Source organism: Somniosus microcephalus, chromosome 11, assembly GCF_052327205.1.
Source record: "Somniosus microcephalus isolate GS21.2 chromosome 11, FLI_Smic_1.0, whole genome shotgun sequence".
NCBI lineage: Eukaryota > Metazoa > Chordata > Chondrichthyes > Squaliformes > Somniosidae > Somniosus > Somniosus microcephalus.
Window position 1 is genome coordinate 221,616,595 of NC_140997.1, and position 16,068 is coordinate 221,632,662.

Below are 16,068 nucleotides of genomic sequence, written 5' to 3' on the forward strand. Positions count from 1 at the left end.
TGCTCCACCATTCAATGAGATTGTGGCTGATCATCCAAATTCAGTACCCTGTCCCTGCTTTCTCCCCATATCCCTTGATCCCTTTAGCCTTAAGAAATATATCTAACTCCTTCTTGAATATATTTAATGAATTGGCCTCGACTGCCTTCTGTGGTAGAGAATTCCACAGGTTCACCACTCTCTGGGTGAAGAAATTCCTCCTCATCTCAGTCCTAAATGGCTTACCCCTTACCCCTTATCCTTAGTCTGTGACCCCTGGTTCTGGACTCCCTGACCATCGGGGACATCCTTCCTGCATCTAGTCTGTCTAGTCCTGTTAGAATTTTATAAGTTTCAATGAGATCCCCTCTCATTCTTCTAAACTCCAGCGAGTATAAGCCCAATCGACCCAATCTCTCCTCATACGTCATTCCTGCCATCCCAGGTATCAGCCTGGTGAATCTTCGCTGCACTCCCTCCATGGCAAGAACATCCTTCCTCAGATAAGGTGACCAAAACTGTACACAATACTCAAGATGTGGTCTCACCAAGGCCCTGTACAACTGCAGCAAGACATCCTTGTTCCTGTACTCAAACCCTCTCGCTACGAAGGCCAACATACCATTTGCCTTAACCGCCTGCTGCACCAGCATGCTTACCTTCAGCGACTGGTGCACAAGGACACCCAGGTCTCGTTGCACTTCCCCTTCTCCCAATACGTCAATCATATCATAACAGTGCTAAAGTGAGGGTACATTTGGGTGCTGGGTATGGTTTCTGAGCTTTTAGTCCGAATGTCATGAGTTCCTATCCCAGCGTGGCAAGTTGTTGAAATGAATTCAATAAATCTGGCCTTTTGTGTGCTAATACAAGATTGTCATAAAAACACAACTAGTTCAGTAATATTCTTCAGGGAAGGGAACTTGCCACCAATGTTCCTGCTAATTATTTTTTGGGTGTGCGGCCTCTTTAACGGGCTGCGCGGCCCATTCAATTTCTCGCGCGTGCGCAGTTATTCCAATTGTAAAGCCATTGAGCGGCCTGCGCGGGACCTCCAGATCGCCACACGGCCGCGCAGCTTAACGGGAGCATTGCTTTCCACCCATACCGAGTCTGCGCATGGCTCTCGTCCACACCACATGGCTAATCCTGAATTCCCTTCTCGGCAGGAGGGATGGACAATAAATGTGACCTTGCCAATGTTGCCCTCGTCCTTTGAATAAATAAGACAAATGAACTGCACTGGCAGCTCGCTACTGCCCTGTTGCGACTGGCACATTGAAAACCATAGTGCAGCCCCGATACCAAGCGTTGAATATGTAGACAACGCTTTATCACATCTCGGACAGGTGAAGGACTCCATTGTTAGTCGTCGCTCATCACAGGCGCAAAGCGAAATGGCTGAAATACAAGCCACAGGGTGTACTTCTACTCCACTCCCCCACCCCCATCCTTACATCGGTGGTAGAGGTTGCGGGGAGGGGGGTTCCTGTTGAAGTAACCTTAGCACAGTGTTGGTGCCACAATACACAATGGAGGTTGTTCTCGCTGTGTTACTTGTTAATTTCATTGACCATTTAGCAATTCCCATGGAGTCGTTCTGCGTTAGGGCCAAGCTGAACTTCCAGGTGCCTATAACGGTTAGGTTCCTCGCTCGGGAATCCGTTCATGAAGACATGTCATTTTAAATTCATCATTTTTCTTCATGTGGAGTCAGGCAACTATGTATTGAGTATTAAGGCTGCATCTGTGAATTCTGTGTTTGCATTAAACACGGCGCACAGGCGATCAGCTATGATTTATTATTTGGTAAACGACAGGGGACAGTGCAGCACTGAACTGCGGAACCAGGAAAATCCCTCGTTCAACCTGTGCTCTTTGCTGCTTTAGTCAGTCTCGGCTCGGATGATGCTAGGTCAAGGAGGCATGCTGCAAGTGACCTCAACCCCCTCAGTTGCAATTTCGCGCTGCTGATGTTATCCAGTGATTCCTGCTGAAAAGTGTGTCACATGTCACAACCTGAGGACTGTTTAAAATTAATACTGAATGTACCCACTGATGTACAAAGACTGTTTAAATTAATATTGTTTAAAGTAATATTGTATGTACCCAACGAAGGTCAAAATTGTTTGACACCTACAGAATGTTGGAAAACTGTACTTTTTGTTATGTAAGCTTTGGCAATATGGTTCCCTGTAAACTTTCATGCCAATAAAGCATTTGAATTGAATTAAATTGAAATTGAATTGAATTGAATTGAGTAAAGGCTAGCTATTCACAGTGGCAGAAGGTGGGTAGTGGTGTTCCACAAGGATCAGTGCTGGGACCACTGCTGTTCACAATTTATATTAACGATTTAGACTTTGGAATCAAAAACACAATTTCTAAATTTGTGGATGACACCAAATTGGGGGGGATAGTCGATACTGAGGAGGACTGCAACAAATTACAAGAAGACATTAATAAACTTGCAGAATGGGCATATAATTGGCAAATGAAGTTCAACACAGATAAATGTGAGGTATTACATTTTGGTAAGAAAAATAAGGAGGACCACACTTGGAGTACTGTGTACGATTCTGGTCGCCATATTATAAAAACGATATAGAGGCACTGGAGAGGGTGCAAAAAATATTTACAAGGATGATACTAGAAATGCGAGGGTATACATATCAGGGAAGGATGAACAGGCTGGGTCTCTTCTCTTTTGAAAAGAGAAGGCTGAGGGGTGACGTAATAGAGGTCTTTAAAATTATGAAAGGTTTTGATAGAGTGGATACAGAGAGAATGTTTCCACTGGTGGGGAAGAGCAAAACTAAAGGCCATCAATATGAGATAGTCACCAAGAAATCCAACAGGGAATTCAGAAGAAACTTCTTTACCCAGAGAGTGGTGAGAATGTGGAACTCGCTACCACAGGGAGTGGTTGAAGCGAATAGTATAGATGCATTTAAGGGGAGGCTAGACAAGCAGATGAGGGAGAAGGGAATAGAGGGTTATACTGATAGATTTAGATGAGAAAAGACGGGAGGAGGCTCGAGTGGAGCATAAACGCCGGCATGGACTGGTTGGGCCGAATGGCCTGTTTCTGTGCCATATATCCGATGTAATTCTAAATTTTTTAAATGATCTTGGTAAATGCGCTGCCCACTGTGGTTCTGAGCCACATCAGTTACATTTCTATGTTGGCTGATCTCAACGAGCATTAGTCTTGGTGGTCCTGGAGTAGGGAGAGGAAAATCAGCCCGGGTTCCTTCTTTTGGTCGCTATCCAGGAACCCCTTGCTATAACATTGGGCTAGGACAGTTATTGGGCTTGGCTGGGTTGGCCCATGTTCACATAGCCTACCAACACTTGCCGTGTAGACTCGCAAATGAAGAATGACCATGGATGAGGTCCCAGAAGCTGACGGAATGCAACTGCTAGCTGTGGGACTGCACCACAGCAGAGGTCAAGAGGTGACTAAAAATTAACTTGGAGGAGTGTCCCTCTGGCCATCATGTCAGGACTGATCTATTCCTGGTGGGTGGGGCTGAGCAGGTTGGAGCTACGTGTTCATATCCATGCTCAACCTGACCCTATTTCCCTGTCAGAAACAGCAGCAGGTTCAATGGGCTGTTATATCATCACCCCGACATAGAGGGTGATGCAACTAGATTAAAAAGAAAGACTTGCATTTATATAGCACCTGTCATGACCTCGGGACGCCCCAAAGCGCTTTACAACCAATGACGGACTTTAGACGTGAGGTCACTGGCTGTAATGAAGGAAACGCGGCAGCCAATTTGCGCACAGCAAGCTCCCACAAACAGCAATGTGATAATGACCAGATAATCTGTTTTAGCGATGTTGATTGTGAGATAGATATTGGCCAGATTAGAGAACCTTCGTTCTTTCCTCCCCTCTGCCTTTTCAGTGTTCCCATTCCCCAGTCTCCCCCTCTTCCTTCCCCCCACTATTTTTACTAGGGTAGCTGAAGTTAGAAGTCAGGACAGAGGATCCCTAGGGGGTGTGTGAGTATTTGCAGGGAGTTGCCAGGAGTTTGTCAACATTTCTAGCTGGTTCCCCCCGCACAGAAAAGATTGAAAACTGCTATCGCAGCGACTGGTTAGGATCTGGAATGCACTGCCTGAAAGGGTGGTGGAGGCAGATTCAATCATGGTTTTCAAAAGGGAGTTGGATAAGTACCTGAAGGAAAACAAACTTGCAGGGCTACGGGGAAAGGGCGGGGGAGTGGGACTGGCTGAAGTGCTCTTGCAGAGAGCCAGCACGGGCTCGACGGGCCGAATGGCCTCCTACTGTGCTGTAACCATTCTATGATTCTATAGTGGATAAAAGACAGGAAACACTTCTGTTTAAACCAGAAAATTCTTCAAAGTGCAGTCAAGAGATTACAAACATACAACAGAAATGCACAATAGTGGCCATGGGAACTTTCACGTCCACCTGAGAGAGCAGACGGGGCCTCGGTTTAATGTCTCATCCGAAAGTCGGCACCTCCGACAGTGCAGCACTCCCTCAGCACTGCACTGGAGGGAGGGCCTAGCTTTATGTGCTCAAGTCTCTGGAGTGGGACATGAACCCACAGCCTTCCGACTCAGGCGAGAGTGCTACCACATAGCCATGGCTGACACCATACTTTATGCATGTGCTCCCTCTCTCTAATTAATTACACGGGATGCAATAAGGGATTTATTTTGCTGTTCCAAAGTAAAACGGGATATTAGGAGCCAAGTGAACATTACTGTTACTGTGTTGGAAAGAGTTGCACACAATCCTAACCGTAAGTACTACAACAACTTGCATGCGTATAGTTCCTTTAACATAGAACAAAGTCCCAAGGTGCTTTACAGAAGTGTAATCAGACCCAAAATGGGCATCGAATCAAAGAAGGAGATATTAGGAAGGGTGGCCAAAAGCTTGTTTAAAGAGGTGGGCTTTAAGAAAGGCCTTCAAGAAGGAGAGCGAAGTGGAGGGGTTTTGGGAGGATATTCCAGAGCTTGAGACCGAGGTGACTGAAAGCACAGCAGCCAGTAGTGAGGCAAAGGGGGGGTGGGGGGGATGGGGAGCATGGTGATGCACGAAAAGCCAGAGTCAAACATAGTCCATTGGGTGTGCAAATCTTTGGGAAGTCCTGAGCTGGATATTCTGTCCATTCAGCCAAATGGACCAAAGCGGTCATTCCCAGTCCTGTACAGTCCTATATCATCAGGTGCTACATTAATTAAACTTTTCTATTTCCCTTCGTCAGAAAAGGTCAGTTCAGTTTAAGTTCCGAGTTTGACAAAATCTTAACCTGCTTTCTATTGCCCTCAGGTTTGCAGACCATGGAAGCTAATGGGAATTCTGCAGAGATCGATGAAGGCCTCTACTCCAGGCAGCTGTAAGTATATTTGGAAGTAAAGCAAACTCCTGCAGCTAGAAGGAACACACTGGGAGCAGGGGTAGAGGTGAGGAAGATAACAGCCCAATCTCCAGCTTGTTCACTGGATGAACAAGACTGATCTTGTCCGAGTTGTCACTTATATCTGTCCGAAGTTACCAATGGATTCCAATTTGGGCCAGCAGTTTATAGTGACTGAATAAGTCGAGTTACTTTTTATTCCGTGGGATTCCTGGATTTTCACTTGTGCTTTGGGGTGGGGTCACATTCTGCAATTCTGCCTCTTTTATCATTCAGACCACTGATTCTTGATGACTGAATAAGTCAGCTTATTACTCGGAAATCCCGCATTTCCCAAGATTTTTTTTTTTACAGGTGCTTTTGAGAATGACGTTCTGTGACTCCATCCATTTTTCCGGGAAAACCGCCAACAAGTGGCTTTGATTATGATGGTCCTGCTCATGGGTTTGATGAACCTTTTGATCCGGTTGTCGTTCCTGCACCAGTATGTGGTGTGTTTAACACCAGAGGTGCATTGATTGCACACCCACTTGGCATTCAGTTCAGTTCAGCACTGCTGCAGTTGTGCTGCTTTACCTCACGAGGAAGCTTCTGTAAGTCCAGCAACACCTGCATAATATTACAAAGTATTCACAGCACAGAAACAGGCCATTCGGCCCAACAGGTCCGTGCCGGTGTTTATGCTCCACACGAGCCTCCTCCCCTCTTCATCTAAGCCCATCAGCATAACCTTCTATTCCTTTCTCCCTCGCGTGCTTATTTAGCTTCCCCTTGAATGTGTCTATGCTATTTGACGCAACTACTCCCTGTGTTGGCGAGTTCCATATTCCAACTACTCTCTGGGTGAAGAACTCTCTGAATTCCCTATTGGATTTATTAGTGACTATCTTACAGGAAACTCTCGTTTAAACGGCACCGAAATATCCGGAATTCTCTATTAACCGGCAAAATTCTCACGCCGAAAACAACACCTCAATAACCGGCAATGTTGCCGAGTCCGAGTCTCCCGCGGTGGCCGAGTTAGTCAGTGGGGGTAGTTCTCCAAACTGCCACTACTCGGCTTCTTGGCGCTGTCGGAAGTCGGAACACCTCAATACCCCTGTAACAGGAGTCTGACTCTCCCGCGCTGCCGGTAGTCTCTTCTGATCCGCCATTTTACAGGGGTACTGTGTGTCTCCCACGCTGCTGGTAGTCATTGCATTGCATTACCCTCAACTGGCAGTACTGTACTTAATCCAGCATCTTCCACCATCCATTTAACACAACATTCTGTAGGTGAGCACCCAATTACTGTATACTGCACATTTCTTGATTTTTTTATTTTTGTTTGTTAAAAATAGCCTCAGTAGATAACCCTATCTGTCATCCGGAATTTTTGATCAACCGGCAACACGCCGGTCCCGTCGGTGCCGGATACCAAAGTTTCCTGTATATTTATGGCCCCTGGTTCTGGTCTCGCCCACAAGTGGAAACACCACCTCTACGTTTACCCTATCAAACCCTTTCATAATCTTGAAGACCTCTATCAGTATACTTATGATGACATGCATGTGCCAATAAAAATTAAGGCTAAAATATCTAATAATTGTAGAATAATAAGAGGTTGTCAATACGTTGCAGGGCAGCACTTCACACCAGAGGTTGCGATGACATCCTAAACTGCGAGGACAAAGCTTGAGTGGGTTTGTGACACCAAACGAACCCCGAGATTGAATTCCAGCCTTAAATTCACTGCTGCATATTTGTCATCCTTTACCTACCAGCGGATCGCACTTATTGCCCACCAGTAGTCTTAAGGTTGGGGAGACGGTTGTGATGTTTAGTTGCTAGCCTGGCCTGTCCCGTTGAGGTCAGTGCTCAAGTATTCCCCGTGAGAACCAGATGATTGCAGCTGTTAGAAGTTCCTGCGGTTAATTAAGAAGTCAGTAAATTGCTTCTAAGTTTCATGCTCCAAGTCACAAGAAGCGAGGATGAAAATAACTAGATGCAAGGTATTGTGCGCCTGCGCGTGTGTATGTCCCTTTAAGAGTAAAAGGTGTAATTGCTCTAAATTTATGAAAATTATTTCAAGAAAAAAAAGACTTGCATTTATAAAGCGCTTTACAGCCAATGAAGTATGTTTTGAAGTGTAGTCACTGTTGTAATGTAGAAAATGCGGCAGCCAATTTGCGCACAGCAAGCTCCCACAAACAGCAATGTGATAATGACCAGATAATCTGTTTTTGTGATGTTGATTGAGGGATAAATATTGGCCCCAGGACACCGGGGATAACTCCCCTGGCTCTTCTTCGGAATAGTGCCGCGGGATCTTATACGTTCACCCGAGAGGGCAGACGGGGCCTCAGTTTAACGTCCCCTACATCATTTAACGTTTCCTACATCACAACAGTGACTGCACTCCAAAAGTACTTCATTGGCTGTAAAGCACTTCGGGACGCCAGGTGGTCATGAAAGGCGCTATATAAATGCAAGTCTTCCTTTCTTTTCCATTTACAATGATCAAATGGAGAACTGACAGAAGCTGGTGCCAGTTTATTTATTTTTAAAATATGTTACAGAGTCTGAGACGTCAGTGTCCTGCGCAGGTTTCTATGAGGTACCGAGACAAACAACACACCCGTGAGGTGATGTGAAAGGGGTTTAGTACTGTTGAGAGAGCCAGGTGAAGGGCAAAGACCCATTGTGCAGGACACTCTGAAGGGTGAAAAGAGTAGGCGATAAGATGAGATAAATCAACAAGCAGTGTGTAAGAGTATGATGGATTGAGTGACTGTTTTGCATTATATGTAGAGTACCAAATACTAGAGGAGAGTCACTAGACATATTGAGATGTTTCTGAGGTAGCCCTGAATTGGGAGAAGGAAACAAAAGAGGATTTAAAAAAAAAAATCAGCAAAAGCCTGAGATTGAATTACAGCATCCAACAAACTCTGATTTTTAAAAATATTTCATAATGTAGATTATATAATGTGATAATTGGCTTCTCTCTCTCTCTGGGCTGCTCTGCATCACAGGTAGGCAGAAGAGTTGCTCCTGTGTCCCTTCCAATACAGCTCTTCAAAAAGGAGTGGGATAATGCACTTCTTACACAGGATATACGGCACAGGAACAGGCCATTCGGCCCAACCAGTCCATGCCGGCGTTTATGCTCCACACGAGCCTCCTCCCGTCTTTCCTCATCTAAATCTATCAGCATAACCCTCTGTTCCGTTCTCCCTCATATGCTTGTCTAGCCTCCCCTTAAATGCATCTATACTATTCGCTTCAACCACTCCCTGTGGTAGCGAGTTCCACATTCTCACCACTCTTAGTTTCTTCTGAATTCACTATTTTGTTTCTTGAATTCTAATTTTCTTTCCATCCCCATGGGTTTTTTTTTGCCTCTGGTAAGGCCAGCATTTATTGCCCATCCCTAATTGCCCCTTGCGAAGGTGGTGGTGAGCCGCCGCCTTGAACCGCTGCCGTCCGTGTGGTGAAGGTGCTCCCTCAGTGCTGTTAGGGAGGGAATTCCAGGATTTTGACCCAGCGATGATGAAGGAACGGCGCTATATTTCCAAGTCAGGATGGTGTGTAACTTAAAGGGGAGCTTGGCGGTGGTGGTGATCCCGTGCGCCTGACACCCTTGTCCTTCTGGATGGTGGAGGTTGCGGGTTTGGGAGCAAGTGGCAGGCTCTGCCCAGCAAATTTGTTGAGACTATGAATTCCGACGTGGGAAATTCTGAGCTAAACAGTGGCTGAACACAGAGCTTGCTGTCCCACCAGTAGACTTCACCTTTTTTTATGCCCCTCTCCTTTTCCTCAGCTGTAAGAGCAAGACAGCCTAAGTATAGACTTCTACATCAGAACCATCCACAATATTCTGACTTCATACATGCCAGGTATTACAGGAAATAGATGGGGGAGGAGGTTGGAGAATGGCTAGTGTCAGGTTGCTCTCTTTTTTTTTGAGGTGGAGAAGTCTCTTATGAAGCAATCTACTCAACAACCAAAGGTGGCAGATCAGAGTGAGAGGCAGCCCTGTAGTTGGTGACCTTGTGTTGGGGAATTCCTCAGTGTAACAGCTAGACTGCATAACAACAGAAAATGCTGAAATACTCAGCAGGCCAGGTAGCATCCGTGGAGAGAGAAACAGAGTTAACGTTTCAGGTCTGGGACCCTTCATCAGAACTGGAAAAAGCTGGAAATGTAACAGATATTAAGCAGGTGCAGAGACCGGGGGTGGGGGGGGGGGGGGGGGGGGGGTTTAGGAGGGGAGGAAGGAATTGAAAGAACATACTGTGAAAATGTTGCAAGTGGGAATGGCAAAATCATACAGCATGAAAAATGGGGGCATGGATTATTATCTGAAATTGTTGAACTTGCTATTGAGTCCGGAAGGCTGTAAAGTGCCTAATCGAAAGACGAGGTGCTGTTCCTCGAGCTTACGTTGAGCTTCATTGGAACAGTGTAATAGGCCGAGGACAGAGAGATCAGAGTGGGAGTCACCCTTACGGACTGAACGGAGGTGTTCCGCAAAGCGGTCGCCCAATCTGCGTTTGGTCTCCCCAATGTAGAGGAGACCGCATCGTGAGCAGCGAATACAGTATATTAAATTGCAAGAAGTACAAGTAAATCGCTGTTTCACCTGGAAGGGGTGTTTGGGACCCTGGACAGTGGGAAGGGAGGAGGTAAAAGGGCACATGAACAGGCAGGCATAGCTAGGGCCCATGCAGGTTCCCATAGCAACACCTTTAATTTGGAGGAAGTGAGTGGAGTCAGAGGAGAAGTTGTTCAATGTGAGAACAAGTTCAGCCAGGCGGAGGAGGGTGGTGGTGGATGGGGACTGTTTGGGCCTCTGTTCAAGGAAGAAACGGAGTGCCCGAAGGCCATCCTGGTGGGGGATGGAGGTGTAGAGGGATTGGACGTCCATAGTGAAAAGGAGATGGTTGGGGCCAGGAAACTGTTAAAGTGACGGAGGGTGTCGGAAGAGTCGCGAATGTAGGTGGGAAGAGACTGGACAAGGGGAGAAAAAATAGAGTCGTGATAGGAAGAGATAAGTTCCACGGGGCAAGAACAGGCTGAAAAGATGGGTCTACCAGGGCAGTCCTGTTTGTGGACCTTGGGAAGGAGGTAGAAGCGGGCTGTACGGGGTTGGGGGACTATGAGGTTGCCGGCCATGGAGGGAAGATCTCCAGAGGAGATGAGGTCAGTGACAGTCTTTGAAACAATGGCTTGATGTTTGCTAGTGGGGTCATGGTCCAGGCGGAGGTAGGAGGAGGTTTCAGAGAGTTGGCGTTCAGCTTCCGCTAGGCAGCGGTCGGTTCGCCAAACAACAACAGCACCACCCTTATCAGCAGGTTTAATGATAATGTTAGGGTTGGCTCGGAGAGAACGGAGTGCTGCAAGTTCAGAGGGAGGTAGATTGGAGTGAGAGAGGGGAGCAGAGAAATGGAGACAGCCGATGTCACGTCGGCAGTTAGCAATGAAAAGATCTAGAGAGGGTAAGAGGCTAGAGAGAGGGGTCCAAGTAGAACGAGAATTCTGAAAGTGGGAGAAAGGGTCAGCCGTGCGGGGGGAAGACTCCTGGCCAAAGAAGTGGGCATGGAGACGAAGGCGACGGAGAAAGAGCTCCGCATTGTGCCGAGCTCGAATTAATTCAGATGGGGGCGTAAGGGGATGAAGCTCAGGCCTTTGCTGAGGACTGATCGTTCAGGGTCAGAGAGGGGAAGGTCAGAGGGGATAGTGAAAACACGGCTGGGGTGAGATTGGGAGAAGGGATAGGATCAGAGGAAAGTAACGGGGGATGAGACGTTAAACCGAGGCCCCGTCTGTTCTCTCAGGTGGGCGTAAAAGATCCCTTGGCACTATTTTGAAGAAGAGCAGGGGAGTTCTCCCTGGTGTCCTGGGGCCAATATTTATCCCCCAATCGACATCACAAAAACAGATTATCTGGTCATTATCACATTGCTGTTTGTGAGAGCTTGCTGTGCGCAAATTGGCTGCCGCGTTTCCTACATTACAACAGTGACTACACTTCAAAAAGTACTTCATTGGCTGTAAAGCGCTTTGGGATGTCCGGTGGCCACGAAAGGCGCTATAGAAATGCACGTCTTTCTTTCGCAAGGGATTTTTGGTGTACCAGCCAATATACACGATATCAATAAAAAAAACACCAACACTAGAAATTTAAAATTAAAAGAGAAAATGCTGGAAATACACAACAGGTCAGTTAGAATCTAAAAGATGACACTAGGTTAAGGATGCAGGCGAGACCCTTCTTCAGAACCGTGTATTTTTAAATATAAACGTTGATAAAACACATTCCTGCACGTTCGATATTGTGGTTCAGTCACAGAATTTGCTAGGCGCAGTCATGACTTTTCTTTGTCCTGTGTATCGTGTGACTAACCCTATTTTTAGAATCGATATTTAAAAGTTTGTTTGTTTATTTTGTCAAGTGGAGATGCAATTCTACTTTAGTGTTGTACTTTTAGCCTCTTTGCATTGCCGACTGTCCTTGGCTGCTGATTCCCAGTTGTGCAATAAATGACTCCAAAGAAATGCATGTAACAGCAGAACCCATCAGAGCGTGACAGTGCCCCTGAGCAGACATTAGCTGACTAGGCGTTGAATGGAGACACTGCTGATCAATGAGTGAGTGTCAGCGCCACACGTAAAATGCAAAGCACTGCAGCACAGGTCACCAATTGTAACTGTCCTGCGGCATTTCTGTTCCTTGGTGCTTTGTCATCCTGTCCCATCATGAACACATGACCACAGTCATAGTTTGACATGCGCGTCAGCCGCGGCTGAGTGGGTAGCTCTCTCGCCTCCGAGTCAGAAGGTTGTGGGTTCAAGTCCCACTCCAGATGACGTGGGCACGGAAATCCAGGCGGCGGGAGGGGGCTGCACTGTCGGAGGTGCCGTCTGTCGGATGAGACGTTAAACCGTCTGCCCCCCCTGGGTGGTCGGAAAAGATCCCACGGCACTATTTCGAAGAAGAGCTGTGGAGTTCTCCCCGGTGTCCTAGCCAGTGTCACTAAAACAGATTAACTAGTCAATCATCCTTGATTTAATTCCTTTCTCTTATTCCTTCTGGTATTGGAGAACAACACCGCCATCAGCCTTTTCCTTTGGGTTCTAAGTAAAAGAAATTACAATGTTTCTTTTACCCTAAGGGTCAACATTTAATGTGCTTATATGAATATTAGAAATTCAATAGTATATTCGGAACAGTAACATAGATTCTGACAAATAAGTCAGATTAAGATACCAGAGACAAAGGAATTAAAGGGGGAGGAGTGAGGGGGAGAACTAGAATGGCTTAGTGATTAATTGATTCATTGAGTGCTCTGTCCTTGAGGTGTCATTCCCATTGTACATAGAGCGGCCTGATATATGTTAAGAAGTGGCTTGGGGAATTTCTGAATCCCTGTGTGACCTCGCCATACCAAGTAATGTATAACTAGGTAATGTCTTTCACTGTGTGGCAATAGATGAAATCTGAGAGTTATATCTGCTTCGACTTTAGTTCAAAGCGATAACATTTGCGACTTCAGGAGTTCAGAGTCTGAATAAAAAGATGCATCATTGCAGGGCCGACCGCACAAACCTTACAGAAAAATACTTATGTTTCCCTACATTAAACAGTGGCTGCACTTCAAAAGTACTCACCTCGGCTTTAAAGTGCTTTTGGGACATCTTGAGATTGTGAAAAGCATTTTTTAAATGCAATTTCTTTCTTCTTTCCTGACCTGAAATTACTCATTGTTTCCAAAGTTCAGACAGACCTATCTGGTAACCAACTAGAATAATCGTAACATTCAGCCATCCACGGTACTATAAGTCTGTCAATTCTTATACCAATGTATATAATAAACCTGCATCTGCAGGGGGCTTTTCTCTTTCTTTATTTTCCCCCATTTTCTTGCCTTCTCATTAGAAAGAAAGACTTGCATTTATATAGCGCCTTTCACGGCCACCGGACGTCCCAAAGCGCTTTACAGCCAATGAAGTACTTTTTGAAGTGTAGTCACTGTTGTAATGTAGGAAACACGGCAGCCAATTCACGCACAGCAAGCTCCCACAAACAGCAATGTGATAATGACCAGATAAACTGTTTTTAGTGATGTTGATTCAGGGATAAATATTGTCCAGGACACCGGGGATAACTCCCCTGCTCTTCTTCGAAATAGTGCAGACGGGGCTTCAGTTTAACGTCTCATCCGAAAGCCATTTCCGAATTACTGTTGGCCTCTATGGTGACTTTCCATCCACATTGTTTTGTTCTTTTAATGTCTTTCCATTGCCTCACTGAGATTGAACTATAGACATTTACAGCACAGATAGAGGCCATTTGACCCGTTGACCCAGAATTTGCTGTCAAAATAACGGTGAGGCTAACGGCCCTCACCATTATTTATGTGCAAATCGCACAGCAACTTCAGATGAGGGGCAGATGCACAGTTAAACACGAAAATCCGAAAGTTGTTGTCCGAGATGCGCTGCTCTGGTGTTAACTTTGCGCAAACGGCATCTCGCCATCTGCCTCACCGTTGAAATGCATTGAATGGTGTGAAGCTCCTGTACTTGCGCGGTATATACGAACTAAACTCGCCACAGAAAGTTAGGGCTTGTCCATTTCAGTCTAAGTATCTTTTTAATGGTGCGATAAGTGTTAATTACTGCCAGTCAACCTCTCTGGCACTGAAAATTAACTCTTACAAGTGTGGAGTCTCATTCCTTCAGGTTTTAATTGTTTGAGATTTTCTTTTAAATTCAAAATTAAACATTTTTAAAAACTTTTTTCTTTGGATTAAGAAATAGAGAAAAGAGACAATCAGTCTTTCCCTCTATTTCTCTTTCTGTACCTGACATTGAATTTACCCCCACTCTAACTTACACGTCATTGGTCAGACCTTGTGCTGTTAATTTTACAATCCTTCAATCTGGTTGGTTCAGGAGATACCCAGTTGCTTGCGCTGTTCACACAGGTCCCAGATGCCCTGTAGAGGGCACCGTGCCTTTTCCATCTCGCACTTCCAGCAACTTACAGGGCAAAATACCATGGATATTAAATGGGCAGGGGCAAGTCTAGCTAATGGCGGGCGCTGTTCGTTGGCCTGCTACAGCAATTTTTGGGTCATTATGTCGTGCTGACCCTTTGCTTAGAGCAATCAAAAATTAATTCCATTGCCCTGCACTCTCCCCATTGCTCTGTATCTTCATCATCTCTTTCAAATATTTATCATCTTTTCCCATAAAAGTTGAGGCCCCGTCGGCGCTCTCAGGTAGACGTAAAAGATCCCACGGCACTATTTTGAAAAAGAGCAGAGGAGTTATCCCCGGTCTCCTGGCCAATATTTATCCCTCAATCAACATCACTAAAACAGATGATCTGGTCATTATCACATAGCTGTTAGTGGGAGCTTGCTGTGCACAAATTGGCTGTCGCGTTTCCTACATTACAACAGCGACTACACTTCAAAAAGTACTTAATTGGCTGTAAAGCGCTTTGGGACGTGCGGTGGTCGTGAAAGGCGTTCTATAAATCAAGTCTTTCTTTCTGCCTCAATCACTCTCTCTGTGGCAAAGTTTTCCAAGCTCCAACAACTCTATAAAAACTTTTCTGCTAACCTCTCGCCTCATTCTTAGTGACATTTATAAATGAACGGCCCCTCATCATTGACTCCCCAGTCAGAGGAAATGGTCTTTCCCAATTTATCCAATCAAAATCACTCATGATTTAAAAAAAAAAAAACCTATTAAAGCTCCTCTTGACCTTCTCTGCTCTAGCAGAAATAGTCCCAATATCTTGAGCCTCGTATAATCCTGGTAAATCTGCATTATACACGTTTTGGGAATATATTGGCCCGTAATTTCCGATAGGAGGCTTCCTGCGTGCGGAGGCCTCCTATCGGAAAAAAATCTACGCTCTTACCTGAGGGCTCCCGAGGTCCAGACATTTCGATGCTGGGCCTCTCCACAGTCGAAATGCGCAGGGCCCACGTATCCCAGGGGCGCAGGCAGTTCGCAAGCGTCCCTGGGATCACGTGGGCCAGGCCAGCCAATAGGAGAAGGAAATCTCCCTTCATACTTTTGACAGATAGACTTGTCAAATATATGAATGGAGATCGCCCCAAAAAGACACACAAACTTTTTAAAAATGAGTTAAAATTACATTAAATTTAATATTTTAAACAAAAAGTTAATTTTTTGAAAAAAGTAATTAAAGTTTTTAACGGGGCTAAAAATACATTTATCTTTTTTAACAAGTATTTTTAAACATAGAAACATAGAAGATAGGAGCAGGAGTAGGCCATTCGGCCCCTCGAGCCTGCTCCGCCATTCAATGCGATCATGGCTGATCATCCAAATTCAGTACCCTATCCCTGCTTTCTCCCCATATCCCTTGATCCCTTTAGCCTTAAGAAATATATCCAACTCCTTCTTGAATATATTTAATGAATTGGCCTCAACTGCCTTCTGTGGTAGAGAATTCCACAGGTTCACCACTCTCTGAGTGAAGAAATTCCTCCTCATCTTTGTCCTAAATGGCTTACCCCTTATCCTTAGACTGTTCTGGACTCCCCCACCATCGGAAACAGCCTTCCTGCATCTAGTCTGTCTAGTCCTGTTAGAATTTTATAAGTTTCAATGAGATCCCCTCTCATTCTTCTAAACTCTAGCGAGTATAAGCCCAATCG

At 45.5% G+C, this 16,068-nt stretch overlaps 1 protein-coding gene across 2 annotated transcripts in view; it reads left to right on the forward strand.

The window, feature by feature from the left end:
- LOC147111264 (ubiquitin-like modifier-activating enzyme 1) overlaps positions 1-16,068 on the forward strand; it is a 316,654-nt gene that overhangs the window by 4,398 nt on the left and 296,188 nt on the right. For both annotated transcript variants that reach the window (XM_086002004.1, XM_086002003.1), the window contains exon 2: positions 5,296-5,362. In XM_086002004.1, the coding sequence (XP_085858130.1) occupies positions 5,307-5,362 (56 nt within the window). In that variant the 5' untranslated portion in view covers positions 5,296-5,306. The remainder of the gene's footprint in view (positions 1-5,295; positions 5,363-16,068) is intronic.